Genomic DNA, 25,038 nt, shown 5'->3' on the forward strand with positions numbered 1-25,038 from the left:
CGGGTGGGGTGGGGAGGGGCAGGTTGAGTGGGGTCCACAGTGCCAGGGGTGGAGGAGCAGCGGCCGAGACCCCGTGCCAGGGAGGAAGAGGCGGGACCATGTGCAAGAGGGCGCTCCCAGCCCTGGTGCGTGTGCCAGCGTGCCCCCTGGACTTCCCTTACAAAACACAGATCCCAAGATAAAATTAAGAATTTCAAGATGGGGACCTCAGAAGTTTGCAGAGGGAGAAAACATATGTGTAACGTATATGGTATGTGGTGAGAAGTGCATGATCGAAAGCTCTGCCAACCTTCAAACACTGCGTCCTCATGTGGACCGCGTCTCCAAGTGATGTGGAGACACACAAACACGAGATGGTGGCGTCGTGCTTATTGGGACCATGTTTGTCTTGGATTCCCATTGTTCCAATCTGTCCTTTTTGCAACAAAGTAACATTAAATTTGGAACGTCATGCTTTCCTTTAATTACGTTTTATATCCTCACTTCCCAACACCCGCAGACTCGTTCGGTACGAGATGAAGGCCAGCAAACGCTCGGACAGATTAACCATGCGCAGGCACCGCACGTGTAGGCCTGACATGTGCTAACATGTTTAATTTTAACAACAGCCCCACCAATCCGGGTCTGTTATTATTCCCATTCTACAGACAAGGAAGCAAGAGCAGAGAAGTTATGTGACTGGCCCCGAGCAACACAGCTGGTCCTTGGAGCACCGAGTCCTGGTGTATGTCAGGCCTTTTGCCAGGCACTGGAGGGGATGTGGGGGAAACGCCGGGGAGAAAGACAGGTGGGTCAGGTGGGTGGGGATATCCCACGCCCTGGGCCTGGACCAGACCTGCAGACCCTGGGACGGAGGCAGGCGCTGGGGCCAGAGTGGGCCCCTAGGGGGCAGCAGGGACCAAGGAGCTGGGGTCCAGCCAATCTGATGCAGCCAGCCCCTCACTGGCCAGGTGCCCCCAGCTTGTCAATAAACATCGTGGGGAAGGGCGGGATTTCCAGGAGAACTGTGCCGTGCTGCTGCTGTCAGGTATCTCAGGCGAGCCACGAGAGCAGCTGGCCACGGCCTGGCCTTCACCCACATGACATCTGCTCCTCACCCCGCCACGTGGGCTGCAGGGTACTTCTCTTGTCCGTCTGTCAAGGGGGAGGAAACTGAGGCCCAGAGGGGTCAAGTACCTCGCCCACAGTCACACAGCTCCAAATTGACAAAGGCTGGTTCAAACCGAGGCAGGAGGAGTGCAGAGCCCTTGCTTCTCTGAGTCTCTTTCTCTCTCTGTAAGAGGTGTGCCAGGTGTGATCAGGAGTCAGGGTGCACCATGGGCAAGTTCCCGCAGGGCTGCTGTGGGGTCCAGCGTGTTCATGCCTCCATTGCAGGGTGCGCTCAAAAACTTCTTGGGTTGTTTTTTTTTAAATTAATAACTTTTGTGGGAAAACAGTGTCAGAAAGGTTATTCGACAGGATGTTAACCGAGATATATCTTCAAAAACAAACATTCATTTTGGGACTGCCCACATGGTGCCAGGTGCTGGGGCGGGGACGGGATTTCCGGTGGCTTTCACTTTCCTCTTTATAACTTTAGGTTTTCTCTGAATCCAAGAAGGCCGGCACGTGTCAATTGGTAATCAGAAAAAAGCAATAAGCAAAAAAACAACTAAAACAGAGGCAACCATCTCCCTGCCTCTTGGGGAAAATGTTTGTAAAACTGAGGCTGGGGGTGTGCGGGATTGGGGTGGGTGGCCCCAAAATCAACGCCTTTGTAGGTCTCTGGGGTCTGCCTTGTCCAGCCCCCTCTGGCACGGCTACCTTGGGCGGCCTCCTGCTCTTGGCTCTTTGGTCCAGCCCCCCGGGGGTTCCTGGGAAACTCCTGTGCCAGCATCTCGCTCCACCCACACCAGCTGCCCACCTCGAGCTGGCGGTGGGCGCAGGCGGGCCTGAGTTGGGCCCACCTGATCCAGCAGACCCCCACCCCTCTGTGGCTCTTGGGGCAAACATTTGGTGCAGTGTGTTTGTCTTCTCTCTTCCTTCATCTTTCGGGGTCTTTTCCTCTCCCTCTACACTGAGGCAATCGAGAAAGGTACGTTGGACTAAAAGAATCTCCTAGCCGTGCGCTGTTCAATACTGTAACTACCAGTCACATGTGGCTATTTACATTTAAATGTTAATTGAGTCAATACAATTTAAAAGTCAATTCCTCAGTCACCTTAGCCACACAGTGGGCCTTTCCATCACAGCAGGTAGTGGAGTTGGATGGCGCTGTTCTAGACACTCATTCGTCGTGCTATAAAATTCCCTCCTGAAACTGTTCTTTGAACCAACATTCTCTCCGTCTTTTTCTGATTCTCTTCCTGTAAGTCTAAAATTAAACTTTGGTCCAGGCTTTGAGAACGTGGCAGAAGGCAGAGAGCACGGGGGAGCTGAGGGAGGCACAGGCGGGGGGCTCCCTGCCATGGTTGGGCGGCGGCCACAGCAGCAGCCTGCAGAGCCTTCCTGGGGAGGTTCGGAGGAAGCCCAGAGCAGCGGCTGTGGCTGCAAATTCTAAATGTCTAAGCTCTTTGTACGTTTTCACTTTTGTCACCTGTGACCCAGCCAGTTTGGAAGAAACCCAAGAGATGATGAAGACGATGGTAACAGCCACTATCTTCAGGACGGCCCTAGGATGCAGATTTTATTATCCTTCCTGGTTTGCAAGTGAGATAAGGCACAGGCAGGATAAAGGGGACAGCAGATAAGGGGCCTGGGACTTCATGCCCCAAAGAGCCTTGGGGCTTCTGGCCTAATTCGGAGACTAGTGGGAGGCCAAGGACCAGATTTTAAGGGGATTTTTAAAAGTCCTTTGTCAAGGAGATTCCGAGAGGCCCTGGCAGCCAGCCATTCTGTTGTGTGAATCCCTGTGGCAGCCTTCACTCCTGAGAGAATATCAGCACCGAGGACCTCAGCACCCCAGTGGCTCCTGTCAGGAGGGACCTTAGTCCTCCGCGTGTGCACCGTGGGAGTCCCACGGGAGGAGCACTGCCAGTGGCTCCACTCCCCCGCCTTGCCTCCTGCTTGTGGATGGTTTAGGTCTGGGGAGTGGGGAGATTGAAGACACACTGGTTTCTGTCAGACCATGTTTCTCAGTGGGTGGGACTAATGTGCATTTAGGCCAGAATGTAAATTCCTCGCGCCAGCCTGCATCCCGCCTGACCTGGTCACCCACCGCTGTCCCTGGCTCACGGATGTTTCTGAACTGCGAAGGTGCCAAACTCCTCATGCCTCAGGGCCTTTGCAATTGCTCCATGCTCTGCCCAGAATGTTCTTTCTCCAGTCCACCATGGCTTCTTCCAGTCACTGAGGGCTCAGCCGTCACCTCCGCAAAGACCTCCCTGTTAGCACCCCCACCTCAGACCCCTGTTGTCTTCATAGCACCCTTCGGTGTTGGCAGCTTTTCCTTTTGTCTGGTTGCTGTCTGTCTCCCCCGCTGGACTGAGCTCCAGGAGGGCAGGGCCCTATCTCCCTCAGGGTCCTCACACCCACACAGTGCCTGGCACACACAGCCGGTGCTCCGTGCTCGGTGAATATTGGTGGCTGTGCTCTCTCGGCTTTTCGGCCTCTCTGCTTCCTCCTTCCCTGTGTTAAGGTGGAGAAGGGGTTTGGGGAAGCAGGAACAATGGCTTTTCTCCGGCATCCCTGAACCTGGGAGTGTGGGTTTAAATCCAGGGAGGGGCTGGGAGGTATCCCTCTGTACTGCTCCATTCTGGCTTCCCGAAGCCCAGCCAGTTCTGTCACATGAGCCTCAGCTGACAACTAGAGTCTCTGTCTCCTAAGGTCCTGGGGCAAGAAGGAGGCCGGCCTCAATTCTGTGTTGGACTTCCAACCCAACCACCGCTCCACCGCGCTCACAAACGTATTTTCTCTGCTGCTTAATTTTAAAATTTGATTTTCCGAGACGATGCTCCGGCAAAGTGGGTTAGAGCTGACTTTCAGGTAGGTGCTGTGCTGCACATGAGATGGCATATCATGCTGGCTGGGAGACCTGGGTTCAAATCCTGGCTCCAGGACTCCCTAGCTGTGTGGTCCTAAGCTAAATGTCAACCTCTCTGGGCTTGCTTCCTCATCCGCAAAATTGGGAATAATAATTGAAGCTGACTACCAGAGCTGTGACATAAGGGATTTATAGCACTTAGCATATTGCTTGGCCCTAAATAGTCATTTTTATTTCAAATTATGTTTTACTATAAAGAGCTCTTGAAGGCAAAAGTCCAGAGGGCTAGCTCAGACCCTGCCATTCGCTGTGGGACCTTGGGCAAGGCCCTTTTCCTCTCTAGCACTAAGTTTCCCCATCTGAAAATCGTGTGGAGGGGGTGCCTCCAGGAGCTAATGGGATAGATTTGGGCTCAACACAAAGGAGGCACTTCTAAGAAAGATCAGGCTGCATGTGAGGTAGTGAGCTCCCCATCACTTCTAGTGCATTGTGCAGAATGCTAGAGAAGGAAGAAACCTCCAACGACCATGCCCCTCATTTTCCAAGTGTGGCAGTCAGGGAAGCTACTCAGAGACCAGGGGGATCACAGATATAGGGGCTTCAGGCCCCCTGCCTGCCCGTCTCAGGCCCGCTCTGTCCTGCCATCTGCCACGATACCATGCACGGCTCACCTGCAGAGAGCCTGGGCAATGCACACCTCCTGAGTTCAGCTGCAGGCCTGCCACAAACTGGCTGTGTGACCTTGGCAAAGTGTAGCAGCTGCTGCCGGTGCCGTCTGCATCTCATCGATGTGCCGAAGGCTGCTCAAACATCGACTCCTAGCCTGAGGACTTATTTCCCGGAGCAGCTGGAAGTGCTGGGGAATTAACGCCCTGGAAGCAGCCCACCACCAGACAGACAGGTGCTGGGGGCCAAGCACCCTCGCGCCGCCCCCATCCTGTGCAGGGGCACCTCCAGGCATGCGCTGTGCATGGTCCTGAGGCTCCCAGTGGGGTGAGGCGTCGCTGCGCACATCCTTTATTGCCTCCCGCCCTCCCCTCCTCACTTCCCCTCTTCCCAAGCCTGGTTTCCTGGGATCACCTGCCGAATCATCTAACTGCACTTGAATCCGTCTTGGGAGGACCCAAATAGAGACAGAAAGTCCCTTAACCTCTTGGGCCCAGGCTCCCTGGGTGGGAGTATCCATGAGTTAACAGAGATGAGGTGTTCACAACACTGCCCGGCAGCGTGTTTATTTAATAAATGGGGAAAAAAAGGAGAGAAAGAATCTTTATTCATACAAGACTCCAGACCCCCCCATTCCACCGTCCTCAGCAAACACAAATACCAGGAGATAAAATAATCTTTGAGATACACACAAACAAGCGTTACTCGACCCAAGGTCTGAGCCATGTGCAGGCAAAACGTGCCGGGTCAGCTGTCTGGAATGCCCCATTCGGCTGGGTCATGGGCTGTGACCCACTCCCTCTGGTCTCTATGGCTGCCAGCAACGCTCTCCATGGGTGCACAAACTGGCCCTGGGTAGCTGGGCAGGTCCACTCTGGGGATCCCATGCCTAAGAGGAGGCCCAGGCCTACAGTTGTGGGGGGACCTGACAGCAAACTGTCACTACCGGCTAATCACAATTTCTCATGTCCTTCTCTGTGACCCCGACTTGGCTAAGCACCCACCACAGGTGCAATCCTGCCTCTGGTGCCAGCTAGATGAAGCTCTGTTGAAGGAACGGGCCTCTCTAGGCAAATCCTATCCTCCTGGACCCCGACTTCCCTTGAATTTCCTGGGGCCTCCTAAGTCATTCCCCCATGAGCTTGATCAGTTTCTAGGCTCAGCATCCAATCCAGTGATATGGCGGCAGCTAACCCAGGACTGGGTCAGACTCGGGTAACAGAGAGATTAGGTGGACAAAACAAGCCTTGGGCAGGCGTGACAGGGACAGCATGCTGGAGAAGCTGTGCACCAACGAAGCGGCCAACGGCTCGTTCACAAGCTCAGCTGCCCAGGGACCTCCCGATGCCCGCAGGTGCCTGCCGTGGGCATGGCTGCCCTGCAGGCTCCACTCCCGTGGGATGGGGGGAGCTTGGGCCACGGCTGGGAGCAAGGGGGTCCAGTCTCTGTAGCCCCAGGTTGGACAACCTCACAGCTTCCTACCAGGGTTCTCTGAGTCTTTCAGAAGTCTGCCAGCCTGGCTGCCCCAAAATGTGGGGGGAGGCATTTCGAAGACCCGGTCCTCACCTGTGGACCGCAGCAACCAGAGGGCACGCCCCTAGGAAGCGCTCGTGCATGTGGGCCCTGTGGAGAGCATGGCCACCGTGAGAGGGGTCTGGCTCGAGCTCTGAGCATTGCCGGGAGCAGGCTGGAAGAAGAGGGAGGGTTTGCGCTCCTCAGAGAGCCCCAAGGATCCCAGGGAGGCAAGAGAGAGGCCCGCCTCCAGGGGAACCCCACCTGGCGGGGGGTCCAGGGCCCTCACGGGGCTCACTGGGGGGGAGGACCTGTCCCCACAACAGCAGCCACAGCAGGGGCTGGCCACAGTGTGGGCCTCGCCATGCTCCTCCTGGCCATGACACTGCTTCAGGTGGCCACAAAGGTGGCAGGTGAGGGCCGAGTAGACAATGCCGCTGCCCAGGTCGTCCCTGAGGGAGTCTGTGGCCTGCTGTGCGGAAAGCAGGGGCTTCCGTGGGTCCTCTCCCTTCACCGTCGGCTCTGGGCCAGGGAGCTCTGGGGAGCCGCCTGGCAGGAGGGAGTTCTGAGGGCTGTGAGGTGGCTCCACATCCAGTCCAAAGGTGAACAGGGGGACGGGGACCGGGGCAGGGGCTCCAGGGTCGGGGCTCTCATAGGGCCTGTAGCCCCCCTCCCCGCTGCTGGCCTCAACCCCAGATTGCCCTGGGCAGACGGCACTGCCAGCGAGCAGGCTGGAGAAGGCCTTGTACCCAGCCTCTCCAGAAGGGCCGGAGCCCGCCGCCCCACCACCCTGCTTCACCGCCTGTGCAAACTCCCGGTAGCCGCCAGTGGGGGCCGAGGCGGGGGCTGGGGCTGCCCCCTGCTGGAGGACACTCTGGCGGAGCATCTGCTCCCAGGTTTCTGGTTCAGGCTGGAGTGCAGTGGGTGGTTCAGAGGGCTGGGGGGCGGAGGGGATGCTGGGGTCCACTTGGCCCAGGTGTTCGGCCAGCTGTGGGTCTGAGTCAAGCTCTCCAGGACCTCGGGGCTGGCTCAGGGAGTTGCTGAAGCTGCGGTAGGCGGGGTTGTCTGCAACCACAGCAGGCGCCTCTGTGAAAGCCAGGCTGCCTGGGCTCTGGGTCAGAGTGGCCAGAGGATTTGACTCTGGGTTGAGAGGCTGCTCCTCACCCTGGGACGCTGCCTCCTGGGGCCCTGCACTTGAGATCCTGGCCCAGGGCATGTGAGCACTTCCTAAAGGGGGAAGAAGGCATGACTCCCCCAAGGCCCCATTCTCAGCCCCGAGGAGGCCCAGGAACAGGCTCTCTGTCAGCCGGGCCGCGACGCCCTCCCTGCCTTCCTGGAAGCCGCTCCCGCTGCTCTCAGGCGACGGGCAGAAGCTCCCTCTATCTTCCTCCACTTCCTCCTCCTCGCTCTCCACCTGGGCCTCACACAGCTCCACACACGGCACCACGCTGATGATCTCTGGCCGGAGGATCGTGTGGTTGACCTCCACAGTGTGCCATGCTGATTTTCCAGGACTCTGGAAAGGCCCATTTCTGACAGTCTTGGAGGAATCCTCCTCCTTTTGCAGGCCATGCTCCAGTAAACAGGGCAGGAGCTTGGTAAGACAAGTCTTCCAGCGTCTGCAAAAGCAAGGAAAAGTTTGGTCAGGGTTCAGTTTCTCCACTTAAACAACTCCTATTCGTCCTTCAAAGCCCAGCTTGAAATCACCCTGGACTGATGTCTATCTATTGCAGATGTGCGTCCTGACTTTACAGCCAACAATCTATCAGTCTATCTTTACTACTACATTGGGAACTCCCAAGGGGGTTCAGCTTATGCCTGACCCCCGAGTGAAATGCAGGGGGCTCAGCCAGCAGCCCATCTACCCAGACCACCCATCCTCTGGCCACCCGTCAAAGCCCAGTGTCACAGGACAAGTGTAGAACACCAAGAACGAGAAGGCAGCCATGGAGGTGGGTGAGTGACTCCACTCTCAGGATGGGGCCCGCGGCTCCAGCTCCATCACCTCCCAAACCCACGTAGGCTATGACCTAAGTTCATGTACGTACGGGCACTTGGCTGGCTCCTGGCCTCGGGACTGCTTCCCCCACAGTGACACCTAAAACACAGAGACAGCCAATGTAACAGTGGAACGGCCTTCCAGCGCAGCCTGGCGCACAGCAACACTCGGGAAGTGTTTGCTACAGAAAGACTGTAAGCCTTGACATTACCAGGTCTGAGGTCCAATCAGGCCACTTCAGCTCTCTGGGCCTCAGTGTCGCGGAAACGAATGAGACTGCCCAAGTACTAGCTTGTTGTGGCCGACGGCAGAAATGACCATAGTACTCTGACGCTCCTGCCACCCCTTCAGTCTGGCCTGGCTGTGTGACTTGCTTTGAGCAACAGAACGTGGTAGAAGTGACACTGTGCCAACTGGGCCAGCCGGCTTGAGGATGACAGACACCTCCACTGCCCCAGGTGAGAGTCAGCTAACTGCCAGACCTGTGAGTGAGGCCCCTGGGGACAGGCCCAGCCAAGGTCTGCCTGGCCCAGGCCAGGACCCCTCCACCCACCACTGCACTGAGCCCAGTCTACCGACCTGCAAAGCAAGAGCTAAATAAAGAGTCACTGTCTTAACTCTCTAAATTTCAGGGTGATTTGTCACACAGCAAAGCTAACTGATGCATACACAGCGTTTGCTACGAGCAGGACCCTGTGACATACACCTCACGCGTGCTGTCTCAATGAATCCCAGCGTCAGCCCTGCTGGGTAAACACTCCTTTAACCCACACGGGAAACTGAGGCTGAGAGAAGCGAAGCAAGTGTTCCAGACCACACTGGAGGCAAGTGGCAGAGCCAGGGTTCAAAGCCAGCACCACCAGACTCCAGCCTGCCACAGGGTCTCTGGAGAATGGAGGACACTCGGCCCGTCTGTTCCGGACAGGGCCTGTTTCCCCTTCCCTCGTTCCTAGAGAGCTCTGGTCCTACTCTGGCAAACCCCGCACGGCCAGCCCTAGCTCAGGGGTGGCCACTTGGCTGTTCTCAAGGTATTGCCACGCCTTCCAGGTCAGATAAGGCATGTGACGCAATTGAGGCCAACGAGAGTGAGGCGAGGTTGGCTGGTGCTTCGGGGCAGTTTCCTGCTCTCAAGAAGAAGACACAGGAAGTCTGGCCCTCTCCCTCTTCTGTTGGCCTCCCGTCCTGGTCCAGGCACCCCTCTACGAGATGAGACGGAGATGACCTGAGGGGTCAACTCCCCCCAAGGGAGGGAAAAAACCAAGACGCCAGCCCCAGAGGAGCCCCAGGCTGAGAGAATAGCCACGGAAGTGGAAGAGGGGAGGCCTCCAGGCGCCTTGTAACGACATTAAGCTGCTGAGTCAACCGCCCTGAAACCCTCCTGACCCCTCAGGTGCGCTTTCAAATGCCAGAAACGTCCTGAACCTCCTAGACGTTCTGAATCGTGTTTCCTGAAACGTGCATTCCCAAGCACCCTAACCAAGCTGCTCTCCTACCTGAGAATCCTGGAGGACGATAGCCACGAGGGGGCTGTGCGCTGGGTTGGGAATCTGGTCCCACCATTCTTTCTTAATCCTGAAAAAGAAAAGGAAAAGGGGTTGGTCTCCAATCATTGGCCAGTTGATGCTCCTCCCATAAAAATGATCATGGTCGCCAACACTTATCAGGGGTCAGGGACTATGTCGATTGGTCTCTGGATGTCTCATTCTCACCCCATCCTACAGATGAGGAGACAGAGGCTCAGAGAGGGCAGGTGACGGCCAGCAGGCAGAAGACTCAGGGTTGCACTCCAGCTGCCCAGAAAGGAGCCCCTACCATGGCCACCTCTGTCCTCAGTGGGAACAAGGCCCAGGGAATCAGGAGAGGCTCAAGCTGCAGAGAGAATACTGCGTTTCCCCATCAACAACCCCCTCTCTGGGGCAGCCGAGGGGACAGTGCCAGGGAGGGGCCCAGGATGGACTGAGAGGCTGACGGAACCCAGGAGGAAACCGCTTCCTTCTCTCTGCCTGGCTCTGCCTGGAGCCACAGAGTGTCAGCACTGGGAGAGAAGGCTCTCGGGTCACCCCTGGAGGGGCCTCCACCCACTCCACTCAGTCAGCACGCATCTACTGAGCACCTACGATGGACCATTCACTGTGCCAGGCCTCGGGGACACAACAGTGAAGAGACAGACAAAAACCCCTGCCCTCGCAGACCTGACCTTCTAGGAGAGAGAGACGGACAGCAGATACAGAAACGGTTATATGACATCACTCATTCACGGCAATAAGAGTCATGAGCAAAAATAAAGAAGGTTAGGGGAAAAGAGAGGAATGGAGAATGTGATCCAGGAAAGCCTCTTGGAGGAGGTGACTTCTGAATGGCAACTGAAGGTGGAGGAGGAGCCACGCAATGCCTGGGGAAAGGGCTTTTCAGGCAGGGGCACAGCAAGAGCAAAGGCTTGGAGAGAAGAACCTGCTTGGTGCGTTCAAGGAACAGCAAGAAGGATGGACAGACGAGGGGGAAACTGAGGCTCAGAGAAGGGTCGCTCAGAGGCATCGGTGACAAGATGCAAGAGGGCAACTCGCATTCCCCCACACCTACTGTGTGCCCTGCCAAGGCGGGAGCCTCACCCACGTCAGTCCTCAGCCATTGCTAATCCTCACATGCGGAGCTAGTCCCATTGCAGTCAGGAGGTCTGAGGCTCTGAGGTCCCATGATCCAAGAGCTCGAACTCACTGGAAACAAGGCTCCTTCTACCCCCACCCACTGTGATCCAGGACTCTCAGGACTCTCAGGACTGACGAAATATGTTCTCCCTGTTACTCTCAGCCTGCAAAGGAGGGTGCCGAGGCTGACAGAGGCCCAGCAGCTTGTCAGTCACACAGCTGCTGAGCTCCAAGGCCAGGATCCGAACCCAGGACTCCTGACTCCATCAGGGCAGGAGTCTAGAATTCCTCTGTCTACAGCCACATGCCCCCAAGTGTCTGGACCGTACCCCGCACACCCAAGGTGATCCATCTCCCTTCCACTAAAGGAAGGTCCTTTCCCAGTCCTTCCCCTGGCCAGCTCATCCTCTTAGGGAGGTCACAGCTCAAATATCACCTCCTCAGAGGAGTCTGCCTGGACTCTCGAACCAAATTAGCCCCCCGGAACACAGCTCCCCTTTGCCCTGGTATATCTCCTTGAGCGCCTGGATCAGCATGGAAAACAGTCGTGTTATTTGTTGACCTGGCATCTCTGTCTCCCCGTGAGGAGCACGGGGTCCTGGTCAGTCTTGTTCTCAGCTGTTGCCTCAGTGCCTTGTGTGCAGCAGCTGCTCAATACATATTTCTTGCTGAACAAAAGGACCGCAAGCTGACAGAGCAGAGGGAGATCCCCCGCCCACTCCGCACGCAAGAAGGGCTAGCTCGGGGGCATCCCGTGCCGAACCAAGGACTCACTTGATGATGCTGAAATAGCAGGACAGGCAGATGGCCAGGATGACAACGCAGGAGATGCTGACACCAAGCGGGAGGCGCTGCTCCAAGGGCTGCTCGTAGTCTGCAAGTGGAGGGAGCCGTGAGCCTGCGCTGCGCTGGGTACAGCCTGGGCTCCAATTCCCAGAGCTGGGGACCGAGGCCTCAGGGGAGTGTCTTCCGAGACCCTGCATGGTCTTGCCTCACCCCCTCTTAATCTGCTTCTTGCACACGGAGCCCTCGCCACACTGGCCTTGTTGTCCCCTGTTCTCCCAAAGTTGGTGCCACCTCAGGATCTGGAACTTGCTTCTCCCTCTTTCCTGAAGCATAGAGGTCAAGCGCAGTGACCTTGGAGCTGGACTATCTGAGTTCAAAGCCTGACTGTCATATCCTTGCTAGTGACCCAGGACGAGTCCCTCACCCTCTCTGTACAGCGGGGTTATCTCCTAGGGTTGCAGTGAGGATGACGTGATCTAACAGATACCGCACCCAGAACAGTGCCTGTGCATCTGCAAGCATCTGCTGTTCTCACCTTCGCACAGCTGGCTCCTTCTCCTCATTCGCCTCCCTGTCACCTGCTCCAAGAAGTGTTCCCCATGCCCCGTCTCCTGCTGCCCCTCCCATCACTCCACCCCCTGACCCTGCTTCATTTCCTCTCTACACTTACTGTCAGCTGGATCTCGAACTCGCTGATTTTTTTGTTTACTTGTTTTACTTTCTGTCTCCTGCCCTGGAAGGTTGGAGGAGGGGTTTTCGTCTGGGTCACTGCTGATTCCCCAGTGTCTGGCACAGGCCCAGGCACACAGTAGAAGATCAGTAAATACTTGGAACCGAGTGCATGTCTAGCACACCATATCTGTTCCATGCAGGCCATTTCCCTTCCCTTCCCTGGGTCAAAGGTTGAACCACATCAGTTGGACAAAACGCTCCCCAGCACTCGCTGTGCTGTGCACCTGGCCCTGTGCTGGGCACTGGAGATACAGACACAGCGTAGATCCCACCTGTGGGCTCCCAGCCCAGATGGGGGACAGACGGGTCAAGAGATATCCACGGGACAAAAGAGCAATGTTGAGAGACACGTGTGGCGGGTCAGGGTCACTGCCAACCACCACCGTGCCCAGCACTCAGAAGAGTCCTTCTCCCACTGACTGCTCGCAACAGCCCCACCTCCTCCCCACTGTTCAGATGACAACTGGGCAGCCGCCCCACCCAGCCATTGCCTCTTCTTCTTGGCAGGCAGCAAGATGCCCACGCCGAGATTTGGGACACACAGGATTATCCTATTCCCCTCTCCAGACATTCGAGTTCCCAGCTTCCCTCGCGGTTAGGAGAGGCCATGGGACAGTCCTGGCCAATGAGATGCAAGGGGAAGTCTGCTAGGGAAACTTCCGGAAAGATTTTTACTTCCTGATAAAAGAGAAAGATGCAAGAGGTGCACCCCATTGTGGGAGTCTTTCATTTCCTTTAGGCCCTAGGGCAAGAGGGTGTGTGCAGCAGCCAACGTGGGACCAGGAGGTGACAAGTCTAAGCATAAAATGCCACCGTGCTAAAGGTGACAGAGGCAAAAAGACAAGCCTCTGGGTGACATCACTCAGCTGCTACATAAACCTGGGAATGTCCACTTGTAAGACTTCATTTTATGTGACATAACAATATTTTTATTGCAAAAGCCATGTGTGATAGATCTGTAAAGAGTTACTGGGGGGGGTGGGTGCAGCTACCAAGTGAGGGACTACATTTCCCAGAATCCCTTGCAGCTACATGTAGCCACGTGACCAATTTCACCAACAGAACCTGAGAGGAAGTGACGTGCGTCACTTCTGGGCTGAGGCTTTTAAGAAGCAGGTTTGGTCTCCCTGCTCTCCTTCCCCCTTCTGCTGCCTGGATGGCAGTGCCCAGAGCAGAAAACTTAACTCCGGGTCCACAGACTTCCAGCAAGGCTGCAGATAGAGTTCAGGGGGCTGGGAAATTGGACGGGAAAGAAATAACATCTTTATTTTCACTAATCTCTGACACCCAGCATTTTCTCCCATTAGGAATGAAGGGAGTAATAGCATCAGTCCCTCAGCCCCCAACAGAAATCACAGCTGTCCTCATATCACATTACAGCTGCAGTATCACGAGAGAGCGAGTGTGCGCATCTACTTTAAAATGACAGCATTTATGACAGCTACCACTAGATCTTGTTTCTAGTGTTAAGAAATAACAAATATATTTAAAAACATTTTTATAACCGCATTTCAATAAAATTAGTTTCCCTTGTAATCCTATGTATTTTATTTTATGTGTTTAAGAATAGTATTTTGAGATAGGGGTCCACAGGCTTCACCAGACTGCCAAAGAGGGTCCACGATACAAAAAAATGGAGCCACGTGATGGACAGAGCCCCAGCGCCCAAGACTGCAGACAGAGGAAACCACTCAAACCACCAACATTCACGCTGGACCATCACGTGAGCAAGAAATACACTCCCACAGCACTAAGCCAGGGAACTTGTGGGCTTATTTGTTCCTGCAGCCTAGCCTACCTTCCCTGACCAGTACATCACGTCAGCTGGTAATTCTGCTACTTGCAGTCAGAGGCATCCTATGAGATGGAAAGCCAGATGCTCAGCCTGGGGAAGTGTCTGGCCAGAGTAAAAATGGGGAGGAGAGTGTTGAACCGACAGATACTCACAGTTATGCCACGTGGTGCTGGGGCTCCACTCACTCCAGGTGCTGTTGTAGTTCTGAGCCCTGGCCTTCACCCGTGCGCTGTACGTAGCCCTGGACTTCAGGGTGCTGGCTGTGACGCGGAGGGTGGGGTCCATGTAGGTCACGTTGTAGATTTTGAACTGGGAGAGGAAAGGGAGGCATCAGTGCACCAGCTCTGAAGGAGGCAGTACCAGCTCCTGCCCTGGCTGCTATCCTGAGCTGACCCCGCAGTGTTTAAGAGCCACCAGCCTGCGTACGTGGGTATTCATTCAGCTCAGGCCTACGGTGCCACCCCCACAACTGTGACCAGTCGAGCAAGATGGGTCAGGGGATCAGACTTCACCCTGGCTCCCCCACTGATTAGCCATGTGACATGACTTGAGCAAGCTGCTCGACCCTCCTGGATTTTGTTTTTCTCATTTGTAAAATGAAGTAGGAGTCCCGACTGTCGCTTTCTGGCTGTGTGACCTTAGGTAAGTGACACCTTTTTGCACCTCGATGTCCTCTTCTACAAAATGGCAATAAGAAGAGTGTCTACCTCCCAGAGTGCTCGTGAGGATTAAATGGGCTGATATAGGTAAGCACTTAGGGGGCCTGGCATGCAGGGAGCACGAGCGTCCTTTCTGAAGCACAAATAGGGTCACCACGTCCCTCTCTATCCTTCCTGGGTCTCTGCAGCCTCCACAGTCAAGCCCGAACTCAGTGGCCTAGAGTCTCGGCCCCACCAGCCTAGCCCTGACGGGAGGGGGCTCCCAGGGCCTGCTGTGAGGGGGAGAAGGCAGGAAGAAGATTAGTATGTGTTGTCTGCTGCCTTTTATTTTAAAAAATAAGAGAGAGAGAAGGCATAGACATGGTGGCAGACAGACTCTGAGATGGCCCCCGTGACCCCACCTTCTTTGACCCCCTCTTCTTGAGTGTGGGCGGGCCCTGCGACTTGTTCCTAACCGATGGCATATGGCAAAGGGGACGGGTGCGTAGGGACTACGTGCATGTGATGACATCAGGTAAGACTGTAATTCCAACTTGCTGGGAGACTCTCCCACCCTTGCTGGCCTTGAGGAGGAAGGAACTGAGGGCGGCCTCCTGCCAACGGCCAGCGAGGACCTGAGGCTCTCAGTCCAACAGTCCACAAGAAACCGAATGCTCACAGGAGCTTGACTGTGACCCTTCCCCAACCGAGCCTCACATGAGACTGCAGCCCTGGCCGACTCCTGGATGGCAGCCTTGTGAGACTCTAAGTAGAGGGCCCACCTAAACCGTGCCCAGACTCCTGACCCCCAGAAACTGTGGGACAATAAACGCGTGCCTCTTAAAGCAGCCACGTTTGTGGTAATATTATTATGCAGCAATAGAAAGGTAACGCAGCGACGCATCAACACAGACGCGTTTGCTTGTAAAGGCATGAACTCTCTGGAAGGACACGCATGCCTCCAAGCCCTCCACCTGCTCCAGCCTGGCCTTCCTTTCCCTCCCGGCAAGAGACGGGAGCAGTGGTCAACATCTGGGAAGAGAGACTGGATGTTGCGGGTGAGGGAGAAACATATTTCCATTCTAAGTCCTTTCGTAACATTTGAATTTTCACTTCATGTAAGTATTACTTTTATTTAAAAAAAAAACTTTAAAAAATAAGAAATGAAGTAAAATCTGCTTAAGATCGATTCTGACAGCAAGTGACTGGCCCGAATCCTCTGCCTGGGCTCCTGTCCCTGCAGGGCAGGTTCCTTTGCAGCCCTCTCTCCTCCTCGGGCCCCTGCAGACCCTTCCCAGCTCCTGTCAGCTCTGCTTCTGCTGTGGGTCAGATGCTTGTTTGGGGAAACGGTCTGGTGTCAAGTGAGCGGAGGGGAAGTTTTGTACAATGAGGAAGCGAAGTCCCAACAGTTTGCTGGAGAAGCTGGGGGGCAGCTGGAGCTTCCCGCGGGGCTGAGGCTGGGGTGGGCACTGCGGGAGGGCCTTCCTGTCTTCCTTTCTTTCCAGATATGAGTAAGCAGGAAGCAACGGCTGGATCTGGGTCGCCAACGAGTCATACATCCTGGAGTGGAGTAGGGGATTGGGAAATGTTTTACTAAGAAAAAGCAGAGTCAGAGTTTGCCAGGAACTACTTGCGGTTTGTTTGTTTTTTAACAGAAAGGCCAGGTGTCCGGGGGGAGGAAACAGCACAGGCTCTGGAGTTCAGATCCTGTGTTCAGATCCCAGCTCTGCCATTTCCAGCTTTGGGGCCCTGGGCGAGCCATTCCTCCCCTCCAACCCTCGGCTTCCTTATCACCAAAATGGAGAGATGAACACCTTCCCACCCGCAGGGCTTTCACAACCACTGGTGATAACACATGCTGTGCCTGGTACACAGGAGGCACACCAGAAATGGTAACTGTTATAACCATGAGCACAGCATTCATGACCCTGAACTTCTCGCCTGATGGCCTCATTTTCTGCTTCATTACTGCACACACTCCCACATCCCCATAATCCTCAGATATGCCAGGAATTTTCACACCCCCAAGGCTTTGCTTATCTAGTTCCCTCTGCCTGGCCTACCCTTCCCTCTCTAGAAAACTCCTGTACATCCTTCAATGCCCAGGCCAAAACTCCACCTCCATTACAGAACCTTGTCTGAAAATCATCCAGGACAATGAGTAGCTCCATCCCCTAGATCCCACAGCAAGTTTCTAATACCTTTTTTTGGAATTGATCTCACCCAGTCTGAGCCACAGCTGATGTCTGCAACACTAGAGCAAACACGGCCAGACACCGCCCAGCACCTGCGCCACTGGGGTCAGGTACTCAAAGCTCAGGGCAGGTAAGCCTCTGTCTCCAGCTCCAGGATTAATCCTCCTTGGTCTAAACCAATCATGGCCACCCCATTCCTTAGCCTGTGATTGGTCAGACAGGAGCACGTGACCAGCTCTGGCCAATGACTAACGAGGGCAATTTAGGCCCAGCTCCGTCCTTGAGAAGGGAGAGATGAGGGAGGGGGTCTCAGTGGCCTCTGCCTCACCAACAAGAGAAGCTGGGCCTGGAATTCTGAGGCCTGGGCCAGGCCTGAGCACCCACACAACCACTGAGCCCTAGCCAGGGCACACCGACCAATTCTCTCCGCTGGCTGGAGTCCAGAGCCAGGTCCTAAACCCAGCTGCGCTCCGGCCAGCCGTCTGTTTCCTCTTCCCCAGAGGCCCCTTTGGGGACCCCCCCCACCAACACATTCTCAGCCCGTCTGGTTTGGGTTGGAGCTGATCCCACCTGCTGCTCTGGAGGTGCCAATCAGAGCACTGTGCCAGGACCCTCTCTGCTGCCCACAGCCTGCGACAGGTTCAGAGATGGGCTCCTGATCCAAGCCAGGCAACTGAGAATCGGCCCCAGGGCTCCTACTGGGAATACCCGGAAAGAAAACGTTTCCCTCCGTGGCTTTGGGATGGAGGCCTGGAGCGGCCAGTGGGCATATCGGCCACTACATGAGGGAATAGCCTGCCTCAAAATGAAGCCGACACAGAATAAAGCAGGGACAAGAGAGGGAGAGATCCCTGCAACCTGGATCCAGCCATGACAAGCAAACACTCGCCACTTTTCTGGCCCCTACAGGTCGCGCCCTTCTCTTCCCTGCAGCCGAGCCCCTGAACGCGGCCTTGCACAGCCGTGCGCGGAGGGAGATTCACTGACAGAGCGGAACCTGCCTCTCTTCCTGGGCATCTGAGCAACCCCGCTCGCCCCACTGCCCCAAGGTGCCGCTGTGCCAGCCTGGACGCCCCATTCCCACCCCGAACCCCACGTCCCAGCCCAGGGCCCAGGGAACCACCCCCGAGAGATATAAATCAACACCCACCAGCTCCCTGGGAGGCCAGGAGGGGCGCAGGCAGCAGCAGAGGCTGACACGTCTGGGCCTGCTCCCCAGCGGTCGAGGCCAGGCAGCCTGGCACCAGCACCCAGCACAGCTCAGAGCAGGCCCTCAACAATTCTGAGGAGCGAGTGAGCTACAGCCCAGGGCACCAGGGCGAGGCAGACGGGGTTTCCAAGGCTTGTGGCCTTCAGGAGAAAGGACATTTACGACGTCCTCTGTGCCAGGCAGTGGAGCGTGTCGGTGTCACACATTGTGTGCCCTCAATAGCCCTGTGGGGTAGCTACTCGTTATCCCCGTGTTACAGCAGAGGAAAGTGAGGCACAGGGAGGTTAAGTGACATGCTCAAGGCCACACAGCGGGTAAGTGGCAGGGCAGATACTGGAACCCAGCTCTGTGGGACACGGGGACCATGGTTTTCTGAGGTCCCCCCAATGGGAAAGTCTGAGGGGAGAACATGGGTGGCAGGAAATGACCTCCATCCCCATCTGTGACTAAAACAGAGGGGACCGAGCCACCCACAGTAGACGGCCCTGCTACGGGGTACATGAGAGCTTGCTGTCAATCAGCGCTCCCTTTTAATACATTGATATGTTCATTTAACAAGGAGCCCACTGCACTGACTGGAAATCAGCGTCAATGATTGGAAAGCAAGTAGTAGGGGCCTCGAGCATCACATGAAAGTAAATACACTGAGAGGACTGGCCCCACGGCCTAGTGGTTAAAGTTTCGTGCGTTCCGTGTCGGTGGCCTCGGTTTGCAGGTTCAGATCCCAGGCACGGACCTACATTACTCAGCCATGCTGTGGTGGTGTCCCACATAGAAAATAGAGGAAGACTGGCACAGATGTTAGTTCAGGGACAATCTTCCTCAGCGGGAAAAAAAAAAGTAAATGCAACGAGAACCAAGAACCAAGCAAGGACATTACATTATGGTTGAATTTGTTTCCTGGGGCAGGCTCTGAGCCTGCAGCCCCTTCTCTCTGTTAAAAATCACTCAGGGTTAGTAAACTCACCAGCTCAGCTGAGACACCTCTCCTGGCGAGGCAGGGTTGGGGGGAGCCCACCTGGAGGCACTGTCTCACTCTGGGACTCGGCAACTTAAGGGGGTGATCAAGGTACCACCTCAAGTCTCAGGGAAACACAGAGGGGCCCAGCCTTCCTTTCAGATGAGGGGCAGGGCCCGGAAATAGCTTCCCTTCTCTGCACACTGGGACTCAGGGCGGAGGGTGGGGAGGCAGTGGCCCCGCACAGAGCCGGGATAGGGGCTCTAGGACCCTAGGTTTGCTGTCTGGCCCAGGGCTGAACCTCTGCTCAGCCGAGTCCCAGGCAAGGCTGGGGAAACCCCATGCAGCACCCACTCACGTCCGTGGGGTCGTCCTCCTTGGAGATGTTGACCAGGTAGGTAAGCTCAGACCACAGGTGATTCTTCAAAGGGTACGGGTTGCTCCACGTCAGCAGCCACGTGTGGGAGATGGCGTGAACCGTGAGGTTTTGAGGGGCCCTGGGTTTCACTGCAGAGAAGTGGTGCCTGGTGAGGGGCTCGTCCGGGCTGCTGGAGGAGGCCCACCAGGCCCGCAGACCCCAGGCCCCTGAGACAGTCAACAAGAGCTCTGTAGTACATTTATGGGTGCCACAGAGATTCAGAGCAGAACAAGAGAGTTACAATCACCATACTGATTCTAATGAATCTAAATAAAGAAAAGCCCCTAGTAAATAATGACATAGCACAGAGATAGGGCCTCAAGTGTGAGGCCAAAGGAGAAGCAGCCAGAGTTCGGGTTCCTTTGGCTTCTGCATTTTGCGTTCCCTGGAGGAAGGTGGTGAGTAACCACTAAAGTGCCAAGTTGAATTCCAGCAACTTTGTCTCTTTTTAGGCAATCATATCCATAGGACACAGGGATATAATGCACATTAAGTCAACATACACATGTAGAAATTATTTTAATTCACGGGTTCATTCATGGGTTGCTTTAGATAACCCACTGACCACCAGCGGGATGAACAGGCCCTTCAGGAACTGCTGATGGAGTGGCAAAGACTGTGAGCTCTGTGAGAACACTGCATCTGCTGCTTAGGAGCTGTGTGACCTTAGGCAGGTTACTTGCCTTTTCTGTACTACACTTTATTCACTTGCAAAATGAGAATAGTAACTCTTCTGGAAACTGAGGCTCAGAGAAGTACTGTGACTTGTTCAAGGTCACACAGCAATAAACAGTGTTTTAAACTCTTGTCACTAAACTTCAGCAAGTTCATGGGGAATTCCTGTGGGGCTCTGGGTACCAGGATAAGGTCAGCCTTCCATGGTCCAGACTGTCTGAAGATGCAGCAGCTGACCAGTTGACAGAGGGCAGAAGAGAGTTCCCAGCTCAGTTTTGGATCTGCAGCAGCATGCCTTCCATCGAACACGCTCATCTCGACATCCCAGTCTGGGCACTTAAATTCAGGGGGCTGAAATATCTGAACTGAAGGGGGCCTGATACACTGCTGAGCACGGACCCATTTCAAAGACAGGCGGACTGAGCCCCAGAAGGGAGCAAGAACCCCATCAGGTTTGGGAAAAGGCAGAAGGCTGCTTGGAGCCCCCAACCCCGAATGGAGCCCGCCCCTGTCCCAGAGCCAGCTGGCTGCGGGCACACCGGCCCTGCCCGCCCCGCTCACCGTGCCGGCTGGGCTTGAAGGAGCTGTTCCACAGCAGTTGGTTCCCAGCCCACAGGTCCAGCTCATAGACGTCCTCGCTGACGATGTTGTCCATCAGCATACGGCACACGCACACTTCATCTTCTCTGTTCTCGGGGATACACGTGAGGTTGCTGTAGACACAGGTGCTGCGTTAGGCTGGTCAGGTGACCCACGGGTGTCCCTGGGACCCACCTCAAGGAACCACATGCTCTTCCATCTTCCAGGTCACTCTGCCTTAGAGGATCAGATCTGGAGGCTTGGGAGCAGAGTGTCCAGGGTGTGCTGGGGACAGCGGACTAGGACTTCCCTGCTGGCCACAGCCCCTTCCACACCCACCATGGCCTTGGACACGCCCCTGGCTGCAGCCATGGTCCCAGGACTTGGCTGGTCCCCGAAAGCCAGTGAAAGGGAAGAAGCTGAGGCATTCAAGAGTTGGTGACGATGTACGTGTGTGTCCCAGCATGCCTCTGGGTAGCACAGCCTATCCCAGTGGACAGCAAACTGTGGCACGACCTGCCTGCTGCCTATAGGCACACGCTCTGTGCAGCATAGCATCATCCTAATGTGCCACCAGAAACAGTCAACCCCACGTCTCATGCGCTAGGCTAGGGCTGGCAAACGTCTTCTGTGAAGGGACAGATAGTACATGTTTTGGGTTTTGAGGGCCATACTACATACCTACATAACTCTTCTGATGTAGCACAAAAGCAGCCAACCATAGACAATACATAAACGAATGGGCACGGCTGTGTGCCAATAAAACTTTATTTACAAAAGCAGGCAGTGGGCCGGATGTGGCCCAAGGGCCACAGTTTGTGGATCTCTGGTCTGGGCCAACGTAGCACACACAGAAGCACAGGCCATCCACCCTACTGCATCCCGGAATACCACCTGTGTCAGTGCACCCTATGCTCTGGTGTGCTGTGCACCCCAGGATGCCCCTGTGACTGTGTTCCCTTGTGTCTCTGGATTTGTGCCCAGGATCACCACCTGTAACAGTACCTTGCATATCACGGATTATCCCAGGGAACCACCTGGAACAAAGTAACCCATGTTCCATGGTCCACCGACCATCACAGTGAGCTCCACTGCTAAGCCTGTACCCCCAAACAATGGTCTAGTCTGACAGCTCTCAACGTGTGGTCTAGGGGGCCACTAGGTCAAACTATTTTCATAATACTAAGACATTATTTAAAATTTCTGTTTTAATTTCTAAGAGGGTAAATATTGATAGAAGCTACCCAGACAAAAGCTTTTGGGGTCCACACTAACTTTAAGTATACCAAAGAGTCCTGAGACCAAAAAGTCTGAGAACCGCCGGTCTAGTACAGAATTCTACCCCTACCCACATGCCACACGCCTTGGGGACAGTGTGCTCGGAGCAGTGTGATGTGCTCACTGTCTCTCACACATGCAGCGCCCTCGGGCACCTCGCCCCCGACACGGAGCCCAGGGAGCTGCAGTGACTGCTGCAGCATCACGCCCTCCGGGGCCGCCCAGCCCAGGCGAACTCCAGGGCCCAGCCTCAGGGCAGCTTCCCCAGATGCCCAGCTCCGCACAGGCTTACTCAGAGAACTCGTCGTTCAGCTGGTAGGACAGACGGAGCTGGGCACTGCAGTTGGTGGGACGGTCCATCTTCCACTCACAGGTGGAGGCGCTGATGTAGTCGGAGAAGCAGGCGGTGAGATGCAGGACCTTAACGCTCCCTGGGGAGACACAGGAACACTCTGAGCAGCCGGAACCCGACAAGCAAGAGGGACACGTGCCCCCAGGGCACGTCGGAGACCAGCCCAGACAGGACCAAGGGGCCCACCGCAAAACCAGGAAACCACAGTCCCAGGCCCAGGCGTGTGCCAGCCCTCATAGAGCTGCAGCCACAACTGTGGCTCCTGGAGCTTCCCAGCCAGCAATGGAGTGATTCTCGAAGCTGAAGAAGTAGCCTGGGGTGCAGGGTCCATCAGCAGGGACAGACTAAAGGCACGTTCATCAGAGGCAAACTCATTTTAACCTGCCCGTGGCCAAATGGAAGGGAAAATGCGTGGCAGTCTAAGGCATGCTCCCCCCGGCCCCCGGGGTCCGCCCCGCGAGGTGCGGTGGGCAAGGCATGTTCTTCACTTGCCCGCTCCTATTCCCCATCCTGCTCTGCGCTCAGGAGGCTCATTCCCATGGTCTTGTCACCCAGGTGCCCCTGTCCTCGGGCTTCCTGTGGGGGCAGCACTGAAGGGCTGGATGAGAGGCTGGGGTCCTTCTTCCAGCTGTTGTGGCAGAGCCGGGACTGGAACCCGCCAGGGTGGACACTGGGTTTGCCAAATTATCTGAGAGCCACGTTAGCTCTGAACCACCTGGGCCCTCAGCGCGGCCGGTCACTGTCACCGCCGACATCCATTTGCATCTGTTCCTGGATAAAGGGCCCACTATACCAAGAAGAGTCTTAGATATTTAATAAATATCTTAAACTCACCTCATGTCCACAACTAACTCCTGATTCCCTGGCCCCCAAAACACAGGCTCCTTTGCGTCTCAGAAATGACGCCGCATCCTTGCCAGTGGCTCAGGTCAGAAATCTCGGAGTCCCCCTCGACATCTCTCTCCCACCACAGTTCTAGTGTTTTCAAGTCTACCTTTCAGATGGATCCGGAAGCCAGTCCTCTCATCTCTGCCTCTCCAAGCCACCTGGCTCACGGTGGCACCTCAGCCCTGGTCTCCCAGCTTCCACCCTCGCGCTTACCACCAGGCGGATCCTCTGCTCAAACCCGCAAGGACCACCACCAAGGTAACGTGGCCGCCCTGTTGCTTCGCTGACTTTGTCTCCCTCCTCCTCCCGCTCCCTGCCTCCACGCCGGGCCCCCGCCATCCCCCCATGCTCCAGGCAGCCTCTTGCTCAGGGCCTCCTCCCCCAGAGAGCTGTGCGGCTCCCCACTTCCTCGAGCCTTTGCTCAACTGTCAGTCAATGAGGACTTCCCCGAGAGCGTGTCTGAAACTGCAGTCCTCCCACTCCACCAAGCCTCCCCACCCTCCCTACTCTGTCCTATGGTGTCCTCTCCCATCGCCTTCTAACAGTCTCTAGAATTTACCCATAATTAGGACCATTTGCCATTGGCTATCCCCTCCCCCAACAGTGTCATCTCCTCAAGGCCAGGGACTTCCATTTTGTTCACTGACTATCCCAGGAGCCCAAGGCAGAAATGATCAATAAGCATTTGCTGAATGACTGCAGGAATGAGAGGGGTGACTTACCAGAGCCTGCCGCCCACACCAGGATCAGGCAGCTCACAGGGAGCGTGAGCCCGGGGCAAAGGCACCCCATTGGGAGACCCTACTGCACCTGCGGAGAGAAAGTGAGCCGGTGAGTGGACTCGGGGTGCCTACCACGCCCAGCACCCTGCAGCCTTCAGGGCCCACCTCCTCCAGACACAGCTCCTCCCCGGCCAGAGGCGCGACCTCCACGCTCCCCAGAGCTGTTTATAACCACGAAACACAGCCTGAATGCATAAAGCCGAGAGCAGAGCCATAGAACACCTGTCCCATGGCCTGCTAAGTCTGAGCACCCCTCAGACTTCTGGAAGTTCATAAGGCACATTTGTGTGTAAAGGTTCTGGTAAGTCCTGCAGTAAAGAAATTTATTTTCTTCATTTAACCCAACGCTTACCAAATTTCTTTCCATACCCAACTTTCATTTTTGTGTGTGTATTTTAAACCCCAATTAATCCCCCAAAGGATTTACAATTCCTTGAATTTACAATTGTTTGGAAATGCTAATCTAACTGTCCAGCCTTCAAGAGCCGGTTAAATAAATGGTGGTATACTCATGCAATGAAGTAACAGGCAGCCACTAAAAATGACGCTGTGGAATGTGTTAGACCTACCACGTGAATGGACCCGATTCTTCACTCCTCTGATAACCATGTAACCGTGCAGTGACCCCCCCCACCACTCTGGGCAGGGCATGCTCTCTGCTCCCCCCTTTGTCTCTGGGCTCAACCACGTGACTAGCTTTGATCAGCAGAACATCAGCAAAACTGATGCATGCAGAGGCCACCTCTGCACGACCACTGCCTGGAGAACATGTTCAGGCCCACCTGCTGGAGGACAGTGATATGCAACAGTCCCAGCAGTCTCATTTGGCACCAGGCAGCTGCCCGCCACCCCACCCTGTCACGTGAGTGAGCTTCTGCAAGATCAGCAGGCCCAAGATGTGTAGCCCACCTGAGGCTGCCCTCAGATGCATGAGTAAGCCCAGCAGGACCAGCCAAGCCCAGGTACACT

At 55.5% G+C, this 25,038-nt stretch overlaps 1 protein-coding gene across 7 annotated transcripts in view; it reads right to left on the bottom strand.

Annotated features, from left to right (window-relative positions):
• Window positions 1-5,160: 5,160 nt before the first annotated feature.
• IL4R (interleukin 4 receptor) overlaps window positions 5,161-25,038 on the bottom strand; it is a 37,556-nt gene continuing 17,678 nt past the window's right edge. For 5 of the 7 annotated variants that reach the window (XM_005598734.4, XM_070230639.1, XM_005598732.4 and 2 more), the window contains 9 exons: window positions 24,010-24,097; window positions 22,340-22,478; window positions 20,752-20,903; window positions 19,456-19,604; window positions 14,249-14,405; window positions 11,558-11,657; window positions 9,632-9,710; window positions 8,188-8,237; window positions 5,161-7,758 (listed from right to left, as the gene is read on the bottom strand). In XM_005598734.4, the coding sequence (XP_005598791.3) occupies window positions 6,225-7,758; window positions 8,188-8,237; window positions 9,632-9,710; window positions 11,558-11,657; window positions 14,249-14,405; window positions 19,456-19,604; window positions 20,752-20,903; window positions 22,340-22,478; window positions 24,010-24,079 (2,430 nt within the window). In that variant the 5' untranslated portion in view covers window positions 24,080-24,097 and the 3' untranslated portion in view covers window positions 5,161-6,224. 7 annotated transcript variants of the gene reach the window in all.

The sequence above is a fragment of the Equus caballus genome, chromosome 13 (assembly GCF_041296265.1).
Source record: "Equus caballus isolate H_3958 breed thoroughbred chromosome 13, TB-T2T, whole genome shotgun sequence".
Lineage (NCBI taxonomy): Eukaryota > Metazoa > Chordata > Mammalia > Perissodactyla > Equidae > Equus > Equus caballus.